The sequence below is a fragment of the Urocampus carinirostris genome, chromosome 7, assembly GCF_059441175.1.
Source record: "Urocampus carinirostris isolate Australia breed hairy pipefish chromosome 7, RoL_Ucar_1.0, whole genome shotgun sequence".
Lineage (NCBI taxonomy): Eukaryota > Metazoa > Chordata > Actinopteri > Syngnathiformes > Syngnathidae > Urocampus > Urocampus carinirostris.
Window position 1 is genome coordinate 36,421,943 of NC_142355.1, and position 15,891 is coordinate 36,437,833.

The following is a 15,891-nucleotide window of genomic DNA, read 5'->3' on the forward strand; positions in this document are numbered from 1 at the left end:
AGCGTTGATGGACAAAATCCGTACACAAACGAAGCTAGTTGAGTAAATAAATAGACAAACTGAGTAAATATTTGCTCCTATCGCTATCACCGCTTTGATCGATTGACTTCCGAAATGGCGGCACAAAGCCGTGTTACTATTTTTAGCACAGAGCTCGGAGCCCTCTATTGGGGGCTATTTTTATTCATTCCCATGGTTGTCAACTAAAACCGTAGCAGTATTGTGGCAGTGCGTTTTATGTGAGACCGGAACCTTTGTGAGGCACTCGTTTCTTTGCTTATTGTGGTAAGCACTTCCGCTCAAAGCAGAATGGCATACGCAACAGTAGTTCACGAAGGTTCTCTTCAGTGCACATTGTTTATTTTTAAATAAATCCTGGGGTGGGGCTTGAATTCCCTTTAACCGATATTGTTGCGCGTTACCCGGTGAAGCCCAGGATCCGAAGTTATTGGTTTCGGTGGGACACTTCCTGGTCCCTAAACCCTTTCCCCAAATGGATGCCCAGTCTTACTCCCTATCGTTGCGGGGTTAGCACAGAAAAAGATGGTCTTAAGTTTGTGAGTAAGCCCTTATGTGCATTTGATTTGAGTTCCTCGATGAGGTTTCTTTTACTTTAAAAGTGACAAATGATTTGTTTTGTCGCTCCTTGTGGTCGCTATTTTGCCAAACACGCCATTGCACTATGTAGGTGGAGTAAGCAACGTGATTCGACAAAAAGAGTACTGGTTTGTCAATTTTAATGTGTTTAATCGGTATTATTATTATTATTATTATTTATACTTGTAGACTTGGTCATGATTAATAAATGCATAATTTGCCTTTAGAAAACACCTATCCTAATCCATTGTGAATAGTAATGTGCAGCCTAAAACAATGTACATTCGCTGTTTATTGTTTCAGTTCTTCAACAAAACAAAGAAGTTCAAATAAATCAAAGGAAATATATTCCACTTATTTAAAAAAAAAAAATCTGTCCCAAAACCACTGGTATCAAGTGATATTCTGCATAGCACACACCACGTTTTAAGGACTCAAAATTAATTGGACAATTATATATCTATCCATCTATCTATCTACCCTGGTCATATCCCTCGAGAGCTGTGACTTACAGCATGATAAACACATACAAAAACAAAGAAAAGTAATAAAGGGAAAAAGTAGCACAAACACACATACACAAAAATGTTTGGAATATGGCCAACTCAAATGCCCAAACACCCAAACAAGTTAAGCACCTCGACACCCAAGTTGGTCGTCCTGATGAAACGGGACACAAAAAAGCGGCCATGTCACTTGGGTCAGGGTGACACAACACACTCTTCTGTTCGACAGCAGAGCCCAACAGCATTCACTGGTTTACCCCTGCCGCATCATACGGGTGCCCTGCCCATCCCTTACAACGCGTCTAAACATCCCACGCATTCCTATTAACAACAAGAGCTCTTGCCTACACTATTTAGATATCTTTCCTGCAGTGCACTCATAACACCATCCATTCACGTCAATTGCGGCCTTCCTCTTGGTCTCCTTCCATTTACTTTCGCTCTGTAGATCCTCTTCAACCTTCGCTCCTCATCCATCCTCTCCATGTGTCCAAACCAACCGAGTACTCTCTTATCCACACGCTTGCTCAGTTCCACTACTACACCAGTTCTGTCTCTCACAATTTTATTTCTCAGTCTATCCACTCTTGTCACTCCTAACATACGCTTCAAACATTTCATCTCAAAAACATTTAATTTCCTTCTAAAATCCACGTTCAGGCTCCAAGTCTCTGCACCATACAACACAGCACAATAAGTCTCTCATACAGTCCCCTCTTAACATCTATACTCTTACTCTTGTTGCTTATCACTCTCCTCAGAGCACCCAAAACCTTGCTTGGACAATTATACATGATATAAACAAAAGGGTTTATATTTTGATGCAAATCACTTGCACGTGCAGCAGCCTTGAGTTGTTGCTTGTTTACGGGTCTTTCCGCCTTTAGCCTTGTCTTGATTACGTTTAATGCATGTTCGTCTGGATTGAGATCTGGAGATTGACTTGGACATTGCAAAAAAAATTACTCCTTTCCCCTACTAACTCCTGGGTGGCTTTTGCTGTATGCTTTAGGTCATTGTCCATCTGCACTGTGAAGCAAAATCTATATGACTCTGCAGCATTTTGCTCAATCTGAGTAGAAAGTATATCCCTATATACTTCATAATTCATCCGGCTACTTTCACTTGTAATGTCATCACTGGATAAAACTGACACGGTGCCCTTAGAAGTTAAGCATGCCTGTGCCATCACACTCCATCCACCATGTTTCACAGATTATGTGGCGTGTTTTGGATCATGTGCTGTTGCCTTTTTGGTCCAAACTTTCTTCTTCCCATTGTTCTGGTTCATTTTTTTTCTTTGTCTCATCTGTCCAGAGAGCACTTTTCCAGAATTGGGCTGGCTAATTTAAGTGTTTTTTGGCAAAGTCGTCTGGTCAGTCTATTTTTGGGACTGATGAATGGCTCGCGCCTATTGGTGAACCCTCTGTGCTTACTTTCATTTAGTACTTTATCTCTATTGTATACTTAGAGACATATACACCCACTTACAGGAGTGTTCTTCACTTCAGTAAATTAATTTGACTTTACCATTGAGGGTGTTTGGTGATCATTCATCGCCGTTGTCCTCCGTGGACGTCCAGGCCTTTTTGAATTGCCAAACAGGGCACTCCTTTTGTTTTAGAATGTACCAAACTGTTCGTTTAGCTTCTCTAAGCATTTAAGCTATTTCTTTTATGGATTTAATCTTTTTATAGTCTCAGGATCTTCTGCCTGACCCCCATTGAGCTTCCCAATCCAAAACCACACACCCACAATCATTTCCATACCGTTTCACTACTTGATGATAGAATATCAATGAGGAATTACCATACCTGTCAACCTCCAGGGCTCCATGCCCGTACAAACTGTCGTATTTTCCCGCACAAAATACAAAATAATCGTACAGCATATTTATTTTTTTCCGGAATGATGCATGATGATAAATCCCTAAGCGGCAGACGAATGCGCACATTAGCATCAAACCGCTCGCTTCGTTTGTAACGAAAAAAAATGATACAGAGATAGAGGCTTCCGCGGCGAACTCCTTTGACTTGATTGATTTGCCGTTTCGTGATAGTCTGTGTATACCAGATGGTACCCATCATTGACAAATTTGCGTTTTTCCGTACAGATTTCTTTGTACGTCGTACTCGTCTTAAAATGCATAAAAAACGTACTTCGTACTGCAAAACCGTACAGGTTGACAGATATGAATTACAGCCCTCTGAGTACAATTACTTCAATTACTTCGTCCTTTGAAAAAGGGGTATAAAAAGTGAAAAGGCCTATAATTGCTAAACTTATTCCAATTCGGTTACGGAAAGCCTCAAGTTGGAGCGGATATTGTCCACTTAAAGTCCACATGAATTATCTTATTGTATTTTGGATTGTGTTTATGTGAATAGCTAAAATAACAAAAATTTTGTCTCTATCTGAATGTGTTTGGGATTAACTTCATGACAATGATAGCACGGCGATTGGTTTTAGTGTACTGGCACTTTTAAAGTGAACCCAAAATTCCATCAAGTATGTATTTATCCACGGCGCTGCTAAAAGAGAAATTTTGTGATCATGGACCACAAAATGCCAAGGGAAAACTGTAATATCGTAGAATACTTGCCAAATTGTTTGTTTGTTTGTACATGATTCAAATTGAATCGTTTCTTCCTGCGCCGTCACGAATGGCAGCCACTCCAGCAGCTCCCGTGTTATTTTCGATTGTTCTCAGCTCAGGGATGCTGCTGGAAATGTGAATTTCCCTTCGGGGATGAATAAAGTATCTATCTATCTATCTATCTATCTATCTATCTATCTATCTATCTATCTATCTATCTATCTATCTATCTATCTATCTATCTATCTATCTATCTATCTATCTCTCTATCTCTCTATCTCTCTATCTCTCTATCTCTCTATCTCTCTATCTATCTCTCTATCTCTCTATCTAAAGAATAGACATGGGAAAAACTATCAATGTTTATTCAGAAGGTCTTGATATCCCCATTGGTTATGCAGGGTGTATGTACAGTAAGTGTTTTCGTCAGCAGGACATAATAGACCTAATATAATAAATGAATGCGTCCAGAACTTTTTCTGTAACGTACGTTTTTTTTTTTGAAGTCATATAATACTATTGTTTCCAGGCCCATCGCAAGTCCATACGGACTTAAATCCGCCCGGCGCTGAGAGGATTCAAGCGTGATCTTTAAACCCAGAGCAAAATGTGCACAAGGTTCAAAGAGGAGCTTTGGCGAGAGATAGAGAAATCAAAGCCAGAACGTGGACGGACGGACGTGGTTTGCCAGCAGCTTCAAGTTGTGTTGAACAGAGCAGGTTGGTCAGTCTAGCTTCTCGGACACCGGACCATACATTTTCCATTCCTACTTCGTTAAAAACAAAAATACATATATATGCCAAACAAAATAGCTGGATTCGGGCAGAATCGGTGTAACATTAGCGGCTAATTGCAGAAGCTAGAAAAGAGGCCAGTAACGAGAATTTATCAAGCGTCTGCAACCTTAATCACGGGAATCAAAAGGATTGATTGACATTGAGGGTATCTGCCTCAAGTCTACCCGAAGCTGCGTAGTTCAGCCGAAACACACAGTTCGGTGTGTTTTGGCTGAACGCATGGCCGGAGTAAAGCTTTATGTTTACTTTGGCGGCAAATTAAAGTTTCTGGTTATTAAATGAAGTTGATCTATCAATTTTGCGCGGGTTCGGGTTTATTTACCTGCAACTCGGGTCGGGTCGGGCTGAATTTTTTAGGCCCGATCTTACCTCTGATTTGAATCAATAGCACTTTATTTAAAAGAAGTAATTTTACAGCACGAAAGGGTCATTAGATAATACACACAGACACTTTAAGGGAATACAATATCTAAGCTGAAGATATTTATTTTGAAAAATTTGCCATATCAAAGGTATCACTTTGAACTTTAAATGTATATGTATATCCCTGAACACATTTTTTTCATTTCCCATGTTTTGCACCTTTGCTTTTTTTCTCGTTCCATTCCATTACTCAGTCTCAAAGTAAATAGAATGAAAAATGTTCGATTTTACAAAACCATGTGTTTTTTGTGTCCTTCAGATGTTAAAAAATATCTTAACGCTAGGCGGCAAGAGCAGAAGCTGCCTGACATTAAAGAGGAGGAGGAGGAGGAGGAATGCCAGCCTGTCGAAGTGAAAGAGGAGAAACATTTCACAGAGTTGAACATGAATGGGGTCATTTTGAGCAGTGAAGATCAAGGTCAGTGTAATTTTCAGCCTGAACCTAAACCTGGTTCTTTTATCTTAAATGCTTGCTATACTTGTAATAAGAACTAGCATATTCTTATTAAACGATTTACTGGATGCTAGATAGATGAAATACACAGCTGTGCAGCCTTATTTAACATGCGAAGGAAGTTAGCGTTATTTAAGATGGTCCATATTGGTTTACTGACTTGGTTGCCCACCCACGCGGGGTACTACTCATCACTGTGTGATCAATTGGTCATAACTGGTTCACACTGGAAAATGTGCAAGAATATTTTTCATTTTTAGAAAATAAATGTGTGTTTTGTGCCCTGCAGATGTCCAAAACTATCTTCCTTCTGGGCAGCAGTGGCCGGAGCTTCCTGTTCTTAAAAAGGAGGTAGAGGAATGGCAGGTTGTTGAGGTGAAAGAGGAGGAACATTTCACAGAGTTGCCCGTAAGTGAGGCTGGTGTGAGCGGCGGAGATGAAGAAAAGAAGAAATGGAAAGAAACAGTAATATGCAGCTCCAGTCAGCCGGTGTCCACTGATAATGCCGACAGGTCACGCTCCGCACACGCCGATGGCGACCAACAGTTGGAGCTTGATGCTACAAGTCACGCGGATGGCAAAAGCTGCGTGTGCTCACAGTGTGGCAAAAAGTTTACAACTAAAAAATATTTGAAATTGCACATGATGATCCACACGGGTATGAAGCCTTTTGGCTGCTCCGTTTGTGATAAAAAATTTACTAAGCACTGGAACTTAAAAATGCATAGAAGAACCCACACTGGTGAGAAGCCTTTTGCTTGCTATGTTTGTGGTAAAACATTTGCTGAAAATGGGACCTTAAAAATTCACATAAGAACCCACACTGGTGAGAAACCTTTTGATTGTTCCACTTGTGGTCAAAAATTTGCTCAACGTGAGACCTTAAACAGACACACAAAAACCCACACCGGTGAGAAACTTTTAGCATGCTATGTTTGTGGTAAAACATTTGCTGAAAATGCAACCTTAAAAAACCACACAAGAACCCACACTGGTGAGAAGCCTTTTGACTGTTCAATTTGTGGTCAAAGATTTTCTCAAAGTGGGATTTTAAAACAACACATAAGAACCCACACGGGTGAGAAACCTTTTGCTTGCTTGTTTTGTGGTAAAAAATTCTCTCGGAATGCCGACTTAAAAAAACACACAAGAACCCACACCGGTGAAAAGCCTTATGCATGTTCAATTTGTGGTCAAAGATTTTCTCAAAGTGGAATCTTAAAAGAGCACACAAGAACACACACGGGTGAGAAACCTTTTGGCTGCTCAACTTGTGGTCAAAAATTTGCCCAACATGGGATCTTAAAACAACATACAAGAACACACACTGGTGAGAAACCTTTTGCCTGCTCTGTTTGTGGTCAAAAGTTTGCTCAACGCGGGATCTTAAAACAACACATGAGAACGCACACTGGTGAAAAACCTTTTGCCTGCTCGTTTTGTAGTAAAAAATTCTCTCGTAATGCTGACTTAAAAAGCCACTCAAGAACCCACACTGGTGAGAAACCTTTTGCCTGCTTCGTTTGTGGTCAAAAATTTGCTCACCGTGGGATCTTAAAACAACATGCCCGGACTCACACTGGTGAGAAACATTTAGATCACTCTGCTTAATTTGTTTTCATATTTTATGCATTGACATAAACAAATTACATAGACAAATTTGTGTACTCATTAGCGTGCTTTGGTATTTTAGCGTATCTCTTTTTATTGAAACATTGTTTTATAAATAAGGCGGCACGGAGCTGGGTGGTTTGCGTGCAGCGCCACGGTGCAGAGGTGGGGTTTGCTGGTTCTCCCTGTTATTGCGTGGGTTTCCTCCCACATTCCAAAAACTTTCCTGTCATGTTAATTGGCCGGTCCAAATTGCTCATAGGTGTGAATGAGCGTGTGAAGGATGGTGCCCTGCGACTGGCTGGCAACCAGTTCAAGGTGTCTCCTGACCACTGCCCAAAGATGGCTGGGATAGGCTCCAGCGCCCCTGCGACCGTCCCGAAGATAAGCGGTGCATATTTTCATAACTCTGCTGATGAAAAATCCACTTGGAATCATTTTAACGGTGCCTTTCTCTTTGTATCGTTTACATTGGAACGAAAAACCTGAGAAGAGTGTTATTTATCCTTACAAAAAAACTCAAGCTGTGCAAAATGCTTTATATTAAAATTTAAAAATATAATAATAAAATTCTTGCTAATATGGTGAAATTATAAATACTTTAACATATAACTACATTTAAAGGGTTGTATATATTAACCCATATATGTACTATTCAAGTTAAGAAGAAGGGCTTCTCCGCATCCTTGTGCAACCCCCAGGGACACCTGCAGGCTGCATGATGCATACAATTACATGATAACTAATTCATTAGTGTGAACTTTTAGGGAAACCATTTATACAGAGTGGGCCATATGACATATTATGATCATGTTAATGTGTTTAAAACGTTGTCAATAAAATATTCAGAGAAGCGGTGAATCTTTGAGAGAGTGTGTGTGATGCTGCTTTCTGCTGCATGTGAAAAATCAAACCTTAGTGTCTTGTCTTTTTTATTCTTGTTTCAACAAAACCACCTTTCCCTACTGACGCTCTGTTTTGACCCAAGTAAGTATGTTGATTCTAAGACACCAAATTATTTTGTTAAGCTGCGGTGACACTTAATGAAATAAAACCTATAGTTGCAATGATTTGTAATATTATGGTTCCTTATGACTATGTTTATTTTACATATACAGGGGTTTGATGGGATTCTAATTAAGGGTTAAAAGATCAAAGCGCTGTTCTTAAAGAAAAAAAATATTCCCCTCATTGACATAGGCGTGAGTACAACATATAACTAAAATAACATAAATGGGTGACTTTTTTTCTAATGATGTGTTGGATTTATTGAAGTCCGGGACAAGTGACGCCTTAGTAATTATTGATTTAGGTCAGACCCTTTCTAGTCATATGGAGTTTCAAGACAGACTTTTTTTGAGACGGATATCCGCTTTTGCTCCGAATCTTTGCAGTTTGTCCGTCAGTAACTCATTAAATGCTTCTATTTTTGTTTTTGGTTTATTTTGTTTCCAGTTTAAAAATGACAATGGTTTTGTGTAGATTTTTGTGGTCGCCATTTTCGACATTGTGTAGATTGACTACGTAATTGGACAAAAGGGCGATTTTGTCATTTGTAATATGTAGAATTGGTATTATATTTTGTCATTTTAGACTTACGATTTTAGAGTTATGCATAATTTTACGTTTATGTATTCCTAAATGTAATTTAGACACTTGAGATATTGCTAACCTGTCGTTTATTTGTTTCAATCTCTCCACAAACGAAGGTGACGCATACAAATGAAGAAAAACTGCATTCTTTCGAATTTATTTTCAGGTAATGTGTTCCATAACCGGCAGTGTTTTGTGAATTTCAGCAAAGTTGGATCAGTATTTACATACATACTGTAGCATATACAATTTAGGAGTACACAATGGCTCTGTTCAAAATAATCCCAAGAGTTTTTCGAATCATTTCATTCACTTTCTGAACCCTTTTCTTTGTTCGGCAGAACTCAACAGGTGTTATGCAGAGAAATGCACCCGTTAGCGGGAGCGCGCAAACGTGACTCCCGTAACTATAACCAATATTACCTGGTTTTATCTCACTTTTATCTTACTTTTGGGAATGTAATAGCGAAAATGTCACCAAAACCATCTCAGCTTGCATTTGTTGGGAATGTATTACAAATTAAACCATTTCTTCTTTTATTTGTTGTGAATGCAAACTGTATATAAATCACTTTTAAGCAGGTAACATTTCTATTTTGCCTTTTCCTACTCAATTCACTGGTATTGAAATTCCTACGCTCTGAAAACGCTGGTCTGCTAGTGATCCCAAGAGCCAAGAAGAGATCCGCAGGTTCGAGAGTGTTCTCCATTCGGGCCCTGGTGCTGTGGAATGCTCGTCTCCCTGAGATTCGATCTGCAACCTCAGTGGAAATGTTTAAATCTAAGCTTAAAACACACTTCTGTTCTATAGCATATAAATAACCTAGATTTTATGTCGACAACATCTCTGTATTATTTGCCCGCATGTAGGTTTTAGATGAGGGGATGGTGTCATAATAGTCTGTAGTTTGTAATAGTCTTTGATCTGTGCAGCCCTTTGAGACTCTTTGTGATTAAGGGCTATACAAATAAACATGACTTGACTTGACCTGACTTATGCACTCGTAACATGAAGTTCATTATGCTGAAATGAATTGTCGAATTATCAACAGAAAAACCGGGAAGACGAACGTTTTTGATATCTTGCCATCGTCAAACGAGACGTAACACGTAAATAATTGTATTTTACTTGCATAAACAAATCATCGTGCGTGAGCCTGACATTGTCATAGCAACTGTGTCATTTTTTCTAGTTGGTGGGAGGGACCAGTCTGGCTGACCAAAAATTTTGTTTTACTGCAAAGCATTTAGTTAGGTTTAGGCTACTTTTTCGCCAATATTTTTGTTTGGTACTTTGTGTAGCCTGGGAGGAAAACACCTTCAATGTTATTGTTTTTGGCCAGAACCCCTTTTCATCAGAAAGTGCTTCAGTTCGGATCAATTTTCGAATCGGAATATCTACGGTCACGGTGGTCGCGGTGCTAGCACAGGATAACTGTCCATGAGTAACCCATTTCATGCTTTCATTTTACTCATTGGGTTATTTTTTATAGTTTAAAAGTGTCTGATACTTTTTGTGTGAATTTTTATGTCGCCTTATTTGTTGTGTAGGTGAAGCACGTGATACGATGAAAAGAGGGCGGTCTTGGCATTTTCAATGTGTTCGGTTTCGTTATTGTTATTTTGACATTTTCACACTTAAGTTCACTTACTATTGCGTTTAGGTCTCTAATTGATGCATTTGGTTTTAATCAACTGGTTGATTTGCCAACCCATAAAGATGGAAACACGCTAGACTTGGTTCTGACCCGAGGAGTTTTAACCTCAAACATTATGGTGTTACCGTGTACTACCGTTATCTCGGATCATTATTTAGTTACGTTTGAGGTGCTAGCTAAATGTAGTGTTAAAACAGCTGAAGGATTTAGCGGACGCAATATAAGCACTGGCACAGTTTCTGAGCTCTTTGAACTCCTTCCTGGAGCAGTTGCGTCCTTTCCTTCATACAATGGCTCGATTGGCTCACTCATGAATGAGTTCAATACTACCCTGACTGGTGTCCTGGATTCAATAGCCCCCTTAAAGCTAAAATCACGTCCTAAAAGACGCACGCCTTAGTTTACTGATGAAACTAGAACCCTTAAACAAGAATGCAGGAAATTGGAAAGAAAATGGCACGCAACCAAGCTTGAGGTTTTCCATCAAACCTGGTGTGACAGCTTGTTAAAGTATGAAGCGGCCCTTGCCTCTGCAAAATCGGCCTACCTTTCGAAGGTGATTGCGTCTCAAAAGAACAATCCCAAAGTCCTTTTTGACACTGTAGCATCGCTTACAAGGCAACAGACTATCGCAGATAGTTCGACGCACTCTGCTCATGACTTAATGGTCTTCTTTACTAAGAAGATTCAATGCATACAGGAAGAAATTGCTAAAGACATTATTAATACCACACATATTAAAGGCCTGAAATCTACAGATGCACGACAGGGTGGCTGTACAGGGAAATTGTCCAGTTTTAGTGAACTGTCACTTGAAGATCTCAAACAGGTGGTGAATGCGGCCAACCCGACAACTTGCCAGTTCGACCCGCTCCCAGGTTCACTTATTAAAAATCTTTTTGGCGTCCTTGGACCTTCAGTTCTAAATATTATAAACATATCATTCTCCTCAGGTGTAGTTCCAGCAGCTTTTAAGACCGCCGTTATTAAACCCACACTGAAACGACCAAACCTTGATCCAGAAATCTTAAGTAATTATAGACCTGTGTCAAACTTACCTTTCCTTTCTGAAGTACTTGAAAAAGTAGTGGCACAGCAGCTGAATGATTTCATATCCGGGAATAACCTTTTTGAATCCATGCAATCAGGATTCAGGGCTAACCACTCTACTGAGACAGCTCTGATCAAGTTAACAAATGATCTCCTACTGGCAATGGATTCTGGCGCTTCATCACTTTTGCTGCTGCTGGATCTTAGTGCTGCTTTTGACACAGTGCACCACAATTTCCTACTAGAACGGTTGGAAAAATGGATTGGTCTCTCAGGAGCCGTCTTCTCGTGGGTCACATCTTACCTCTCAGATAGGACGCACTGTGTTAAATATGGTGAAATGACATCTGAGCCTTTTAATGTTACCCGTGGTGTTCCGCAGGGTTCAGTGCTTGGCCCCCTTCTTTTCAGCATTTACATGCTTCCATTAGGTGACATTATTTGCAAGTACAATATCAGCTTCCACTGCTACGCAGACGACACTCAACTATATCTCCCGTTGGAGGAATCTTCCACACTAAACTGGAAATTTGGAGGCCTGCCTCATTGAGATAAAAGAGTGGATGTCACTCAATTTCTTAACTCTGAAAAGACCGAAATGTTAGTCATTGGTCCATCTAAATGCTGTGACTTATTCTCAAAAACTGCTGTGAACATTGACACATCACACAGAGTGACTCAGTTAAAAATGTAGGTGTCATATTAGACCCTGATCTATCCTTTGAAATGCATGTAAAGAAAATTACTACAACGGTTTAAGGTTCGGCCTGAACCTAAGCCCAGTTCTTTTATCTTAAATGCTTGCTATACCAGGAGTAAGAACAAGGAGAATGCAGTTTCTCTCATAACGATTTATTGGATGCCAGAAAGATGGAATACATCGCTGCGGAGCCTTATTCAGCATGATGTGGAAGAAGTCTGCCTTGTCCAAAATGGTCCCTATTCTCTTACTGTCGTGGCAGCCCACGAGCGCAGCCTTATAGATGTGCCAACCCGTGAGAATTTTTTTTTAAACTGGTTCAGACTGGATCATATATACAAGCGTGCCAATAGATAGGAATGCGCCAAGCAATGACAAATCACTGCGTCCTAACGGGGCAGCTCAAGACTTCTAACATCTGAGAGGCCTAATCTAGCCTATTTAACACCAATAGTGGTCAGTAAGTTATACACACTTGGGATTTAGTAAATACAAAAAAAGCGATACCAGCCGCAGGAATCCGTTTCTATTCCCCGCACTTACAGATCCACTTTGATCAGTAAATGTGTTAAGGTTAAAACTTGAGATTGTAGTAGAATGAATAAAAGAACACACTCTGAGTCAGAGATATAGGTTTTTGATAGCCCTTCCATTGGAGGCTCGTGGTTCCAAGATTGGCTCAGGGAGGAAAACATACTCCACCCTGGCAGGAGGCTTTTTTATTGGAAAACACAAGAACGAAACAACATATCTGATTAGTTTAAACAAGATTATTTGAACACAGGAAACAAATCTGATTGGTTTAGACTGAAATCACATTTTATAATGCAGTGTATAATGTTAGTCGCTAAATGGCGTGCGAGTATAATAAATGAGCAACAAGGATAGTGAGACTTTATAACACAATGCTTCTCTGTAATTTCAGGCAGGCATGCTCTCTAGCAGACTTGGAATGAGGGAAGCAAGCTTTCGAGCGACCCTTCCGGCACTAAAAATGTAGGCTATCTTGAGGCATTAGGAGTAGCCTGAGAAACTGTTAGTGGCCTTTCAAGTTTTAGCTTTTTAATTAGAGACACATTTTTTGGTGCTTGGGAACTTATTATTTTGACCTTGAAGGTGCTTGCCTCTGAATACAACTTGAAATCGTAAAACCACACACTTATTGAGTATACTATAAAAATATAAATGTTTCAAGATATAAGAGTACAAAAATATAAGAGTATATAAAGGTATAAAGTATATGAAATTATAAGAGTATAAAAGGCCCATTTAAACCATAATTTCCTTACAAAATATTCACATTCGTCCCTGAACGAGTCTTTTTCATTTACTATATTGTCCACCTCTGCTATTCCTTTTCCCTAATATATCATCTGACACAAAAAAACTTTAAAGCATTTTGTATGACAAAACCAAATGTGTTTTGTGCCCCGCGGATGTTGAAAAATATCTTCCTCCTCGGATGCAGGAGCCAGAGTTGCCTGCCGTTAAAGAGGAGGGGGGGAATGGCTGCGTGTTGAGGTGAAAGAGAAGAAATATTTCACAGAGTTGCCTGTGATTGGGGGGCTCCTTTGAGAAGCAAAGATGAAGAAGAGGACAAAAGGAAAGTACAGATGAGATGCAGTTCCAGTAATTCCGTGACCACTGATGATGACGACACGGCATGCTCTGCACACGTCGATGGTGGTGCTCAACAGTCGGAAGGTGATGCCGTGGGTCATGGAAACGACAAAAGCAGAATGTGCTCTCTGTGTGGCAAAACGTTTTCAACAAATAATTATGTGAAATTACACATGAGAATCCATACCGGTGAGAAGCCTTTTGCCTGCTCAATTTGTGGTAGAAAATTCAAGCAAAAAGGCGACTTAGGAAGACACACAAGATTGCACACCAAGCCTTTTTCCTGCTCCATTTGTAGTGAAAAATTCAGGCTGAAGAAACAAATGGAAAAACACACAAGAACCCAAACTGGCAAGAAGCCACATGCCTGCTCCGTTTCTGGTAAAATATTTACGCTGAGTGTAAACTTAAAAAAACACACACGATCCCACACTGGTGAGAAGCCTTTTGTCTGTTCAATTTGCGGTCAAAAATTTGCTGAACACCAGGCCTTAAAAAGACACACAAGAACCCACACGGGTGAGAAACCTTTTGCCTGCTCAATTTGTGGTCAAAGATTCACTCTTTGCGAAACAAACCACATGAGAACTCACACTGGTGAGAAACCTTTTGCCTGCTCTATTTGGAGTAGAAAATTTGCTCAAAGGGGGGGCGTAAAACGACACACAAGTATCCACACTGATGAGAAACCTTTTCCATGCTCGGTTTGTGGTCAGAAATTTACTGAGAGTTGGTTATTAAAAAAAAACACAAAAGAACCCACACTGATGAGAAGATTGCAGTCAAAGATTCTTAGGTCAGGATCAAGGTCAGCAACACAAACGTGCTGTTGAGAAGAATGGCGATCACAATACTTAATATGTTCTATTTTTTTCAGCTTTGACATCCATCAATTACTTTTTCGACAACAAACCGATTGTGTATTAACGTGCTTTAGGGTTACAGGTTGTTTCTTTTTATTGAAATATTGTATAGAATTTTTAAGTTTAAAGCACCACTTTCTTTCATATTTTCATAACAGCTGATGAAAAATCGACTTCAGTTTAGCGGTGCTTTTCTCTTTGCATCATTATCATTGGCCCAAAGAACCTGAGATGAGTGTTACTCACTCATAAAACCTTCAGCAATGCTAACGTTTCTTAAGTAATAACAGTCATGCTAATGTAGTCGGAAGATGAGGGGAGTCATAAGTACTTTTAATAAGACTACATTTCAAGGTGTTAATACACTTACTTTTATATGTACTCTTTAGAGTTGACTCCATTCTTCTCTGCATCATCATGCAACCCCAAGTCACCAGGAGGCTGCAGGATGCATATGATTACTATACATTATAATTGATCTAAATGTATTACTATGAGCTTTTTGGAAAACCACTTCTTTGGGGTGTACCATATATGTTATGATCATGTAAATGTGTTTAAAACTTTGTCAATAAAATGCTCGGAGAAGTGGCAAATCCCTGAGAGAGTTTGTGTGACACTACTTTCTCCCTACCTACCTACCTACCTACCTACCTACCTACCTACCTACCTACCTACCTACCTACCTACCTACCTACCTACCTACCTACCTACCTACCTACCTACCTACCTACCTACCTACATACATACATAAAACCATCCATCCAGGTCAATCGCGGCCTTCCTCTTGGTCTCCTTCCATTTACTTTCACTCTGTAGGTCCTCTTCAACATTCGCTCCTCATCCATCCTCTCCATGTGTCCAAACCAACTGAGTTCTCTCTTATCCACACGCTTTCTCGGTTCCACTACTACTCGAGTTCCATCTCTCACATTTTCATTTCTCAATCCATCCAATCTTGTCACTCCTAACACACTCCTCAAACACTTCATCTCAAAAACATTTATTTCCTTTTCAAATCTGCGTTCTTTCTCCTACATGCAAAAAATCAAGCTCGACTCTTCTTTTTTTATTCTGGATCAAGCCAAACCTCCTTTCTATTCCAACCTTCTGTTTTGACCCATGCTAGTGTGTTGATACTAGGACACTAAATTTGTTTTTTAAGCAAGAAATGGGTTTGAATAAAACCTTGAGTTGTTGCAAAACAATGTAACGTTACAGTGCCTTGTGTTAATGTTTATTTTCTATCCTTTCTATCCTTAACCCTCTAGCCCCCCCTGTCCATTTCCATTTTACTCTCTAACAGCAATACATTGAGTAAAACCCGAGACAAATAAGCATTCACTCCTGTAAATTTTAAAATACGCTCGGACGTAATTGAAAAGAGTGAGCAACGATGGCGCAAGGAGACCAAGTGAGAGCA

At 39.7% G+C, this 15,891-nt stretch overlaps 1 protein-coding gene and 1 long non-coding RNA gene across 2 annotated transcripts; both read left to right on the forward strand.

Moving 5' to 3' along the window:
* The first annotated feature begins 317 nt into the window (after positions 1 to 317).
* On the forward strand, positions 318 to 5,245 carry LOC148363192 (uncharacterized). The gene is made up of 3 exons (XR_015850968.1): positions 318 to 557; positions 4,229 to 4,418; positions 5,179 to 5,245. It is a non-coding gene; the product is annotated as an uncharacterized LOC148363192 (long non-coding RNA).
* Positions 5,246 to 5,252: 7 nt separating this feature from the next.
* Positions 5,253 to 7,185, forward strand: LOC148363193 (uncharacterized). The gene is made up of 2 exons (XM_088340816.1): positions 5,253 to 5,337; positions 5,663 to 7,185. The coding sequence occupies exons 1-2, from the start codon at positions 5,304 to 5,306 to the stop codon at positions 6,982 to 6,984; spliced, it is 1,356 nt and encodes a 451-aa protein (XP_088196942.1). The 5' UTR covers positions 5,253 to 5,303; the 3' UTR covers positions 6,985 to 7,185.
* The last annotated feature ends 8,706 nt before the right edge of the window (positions 7,186 to 15,891 follow it).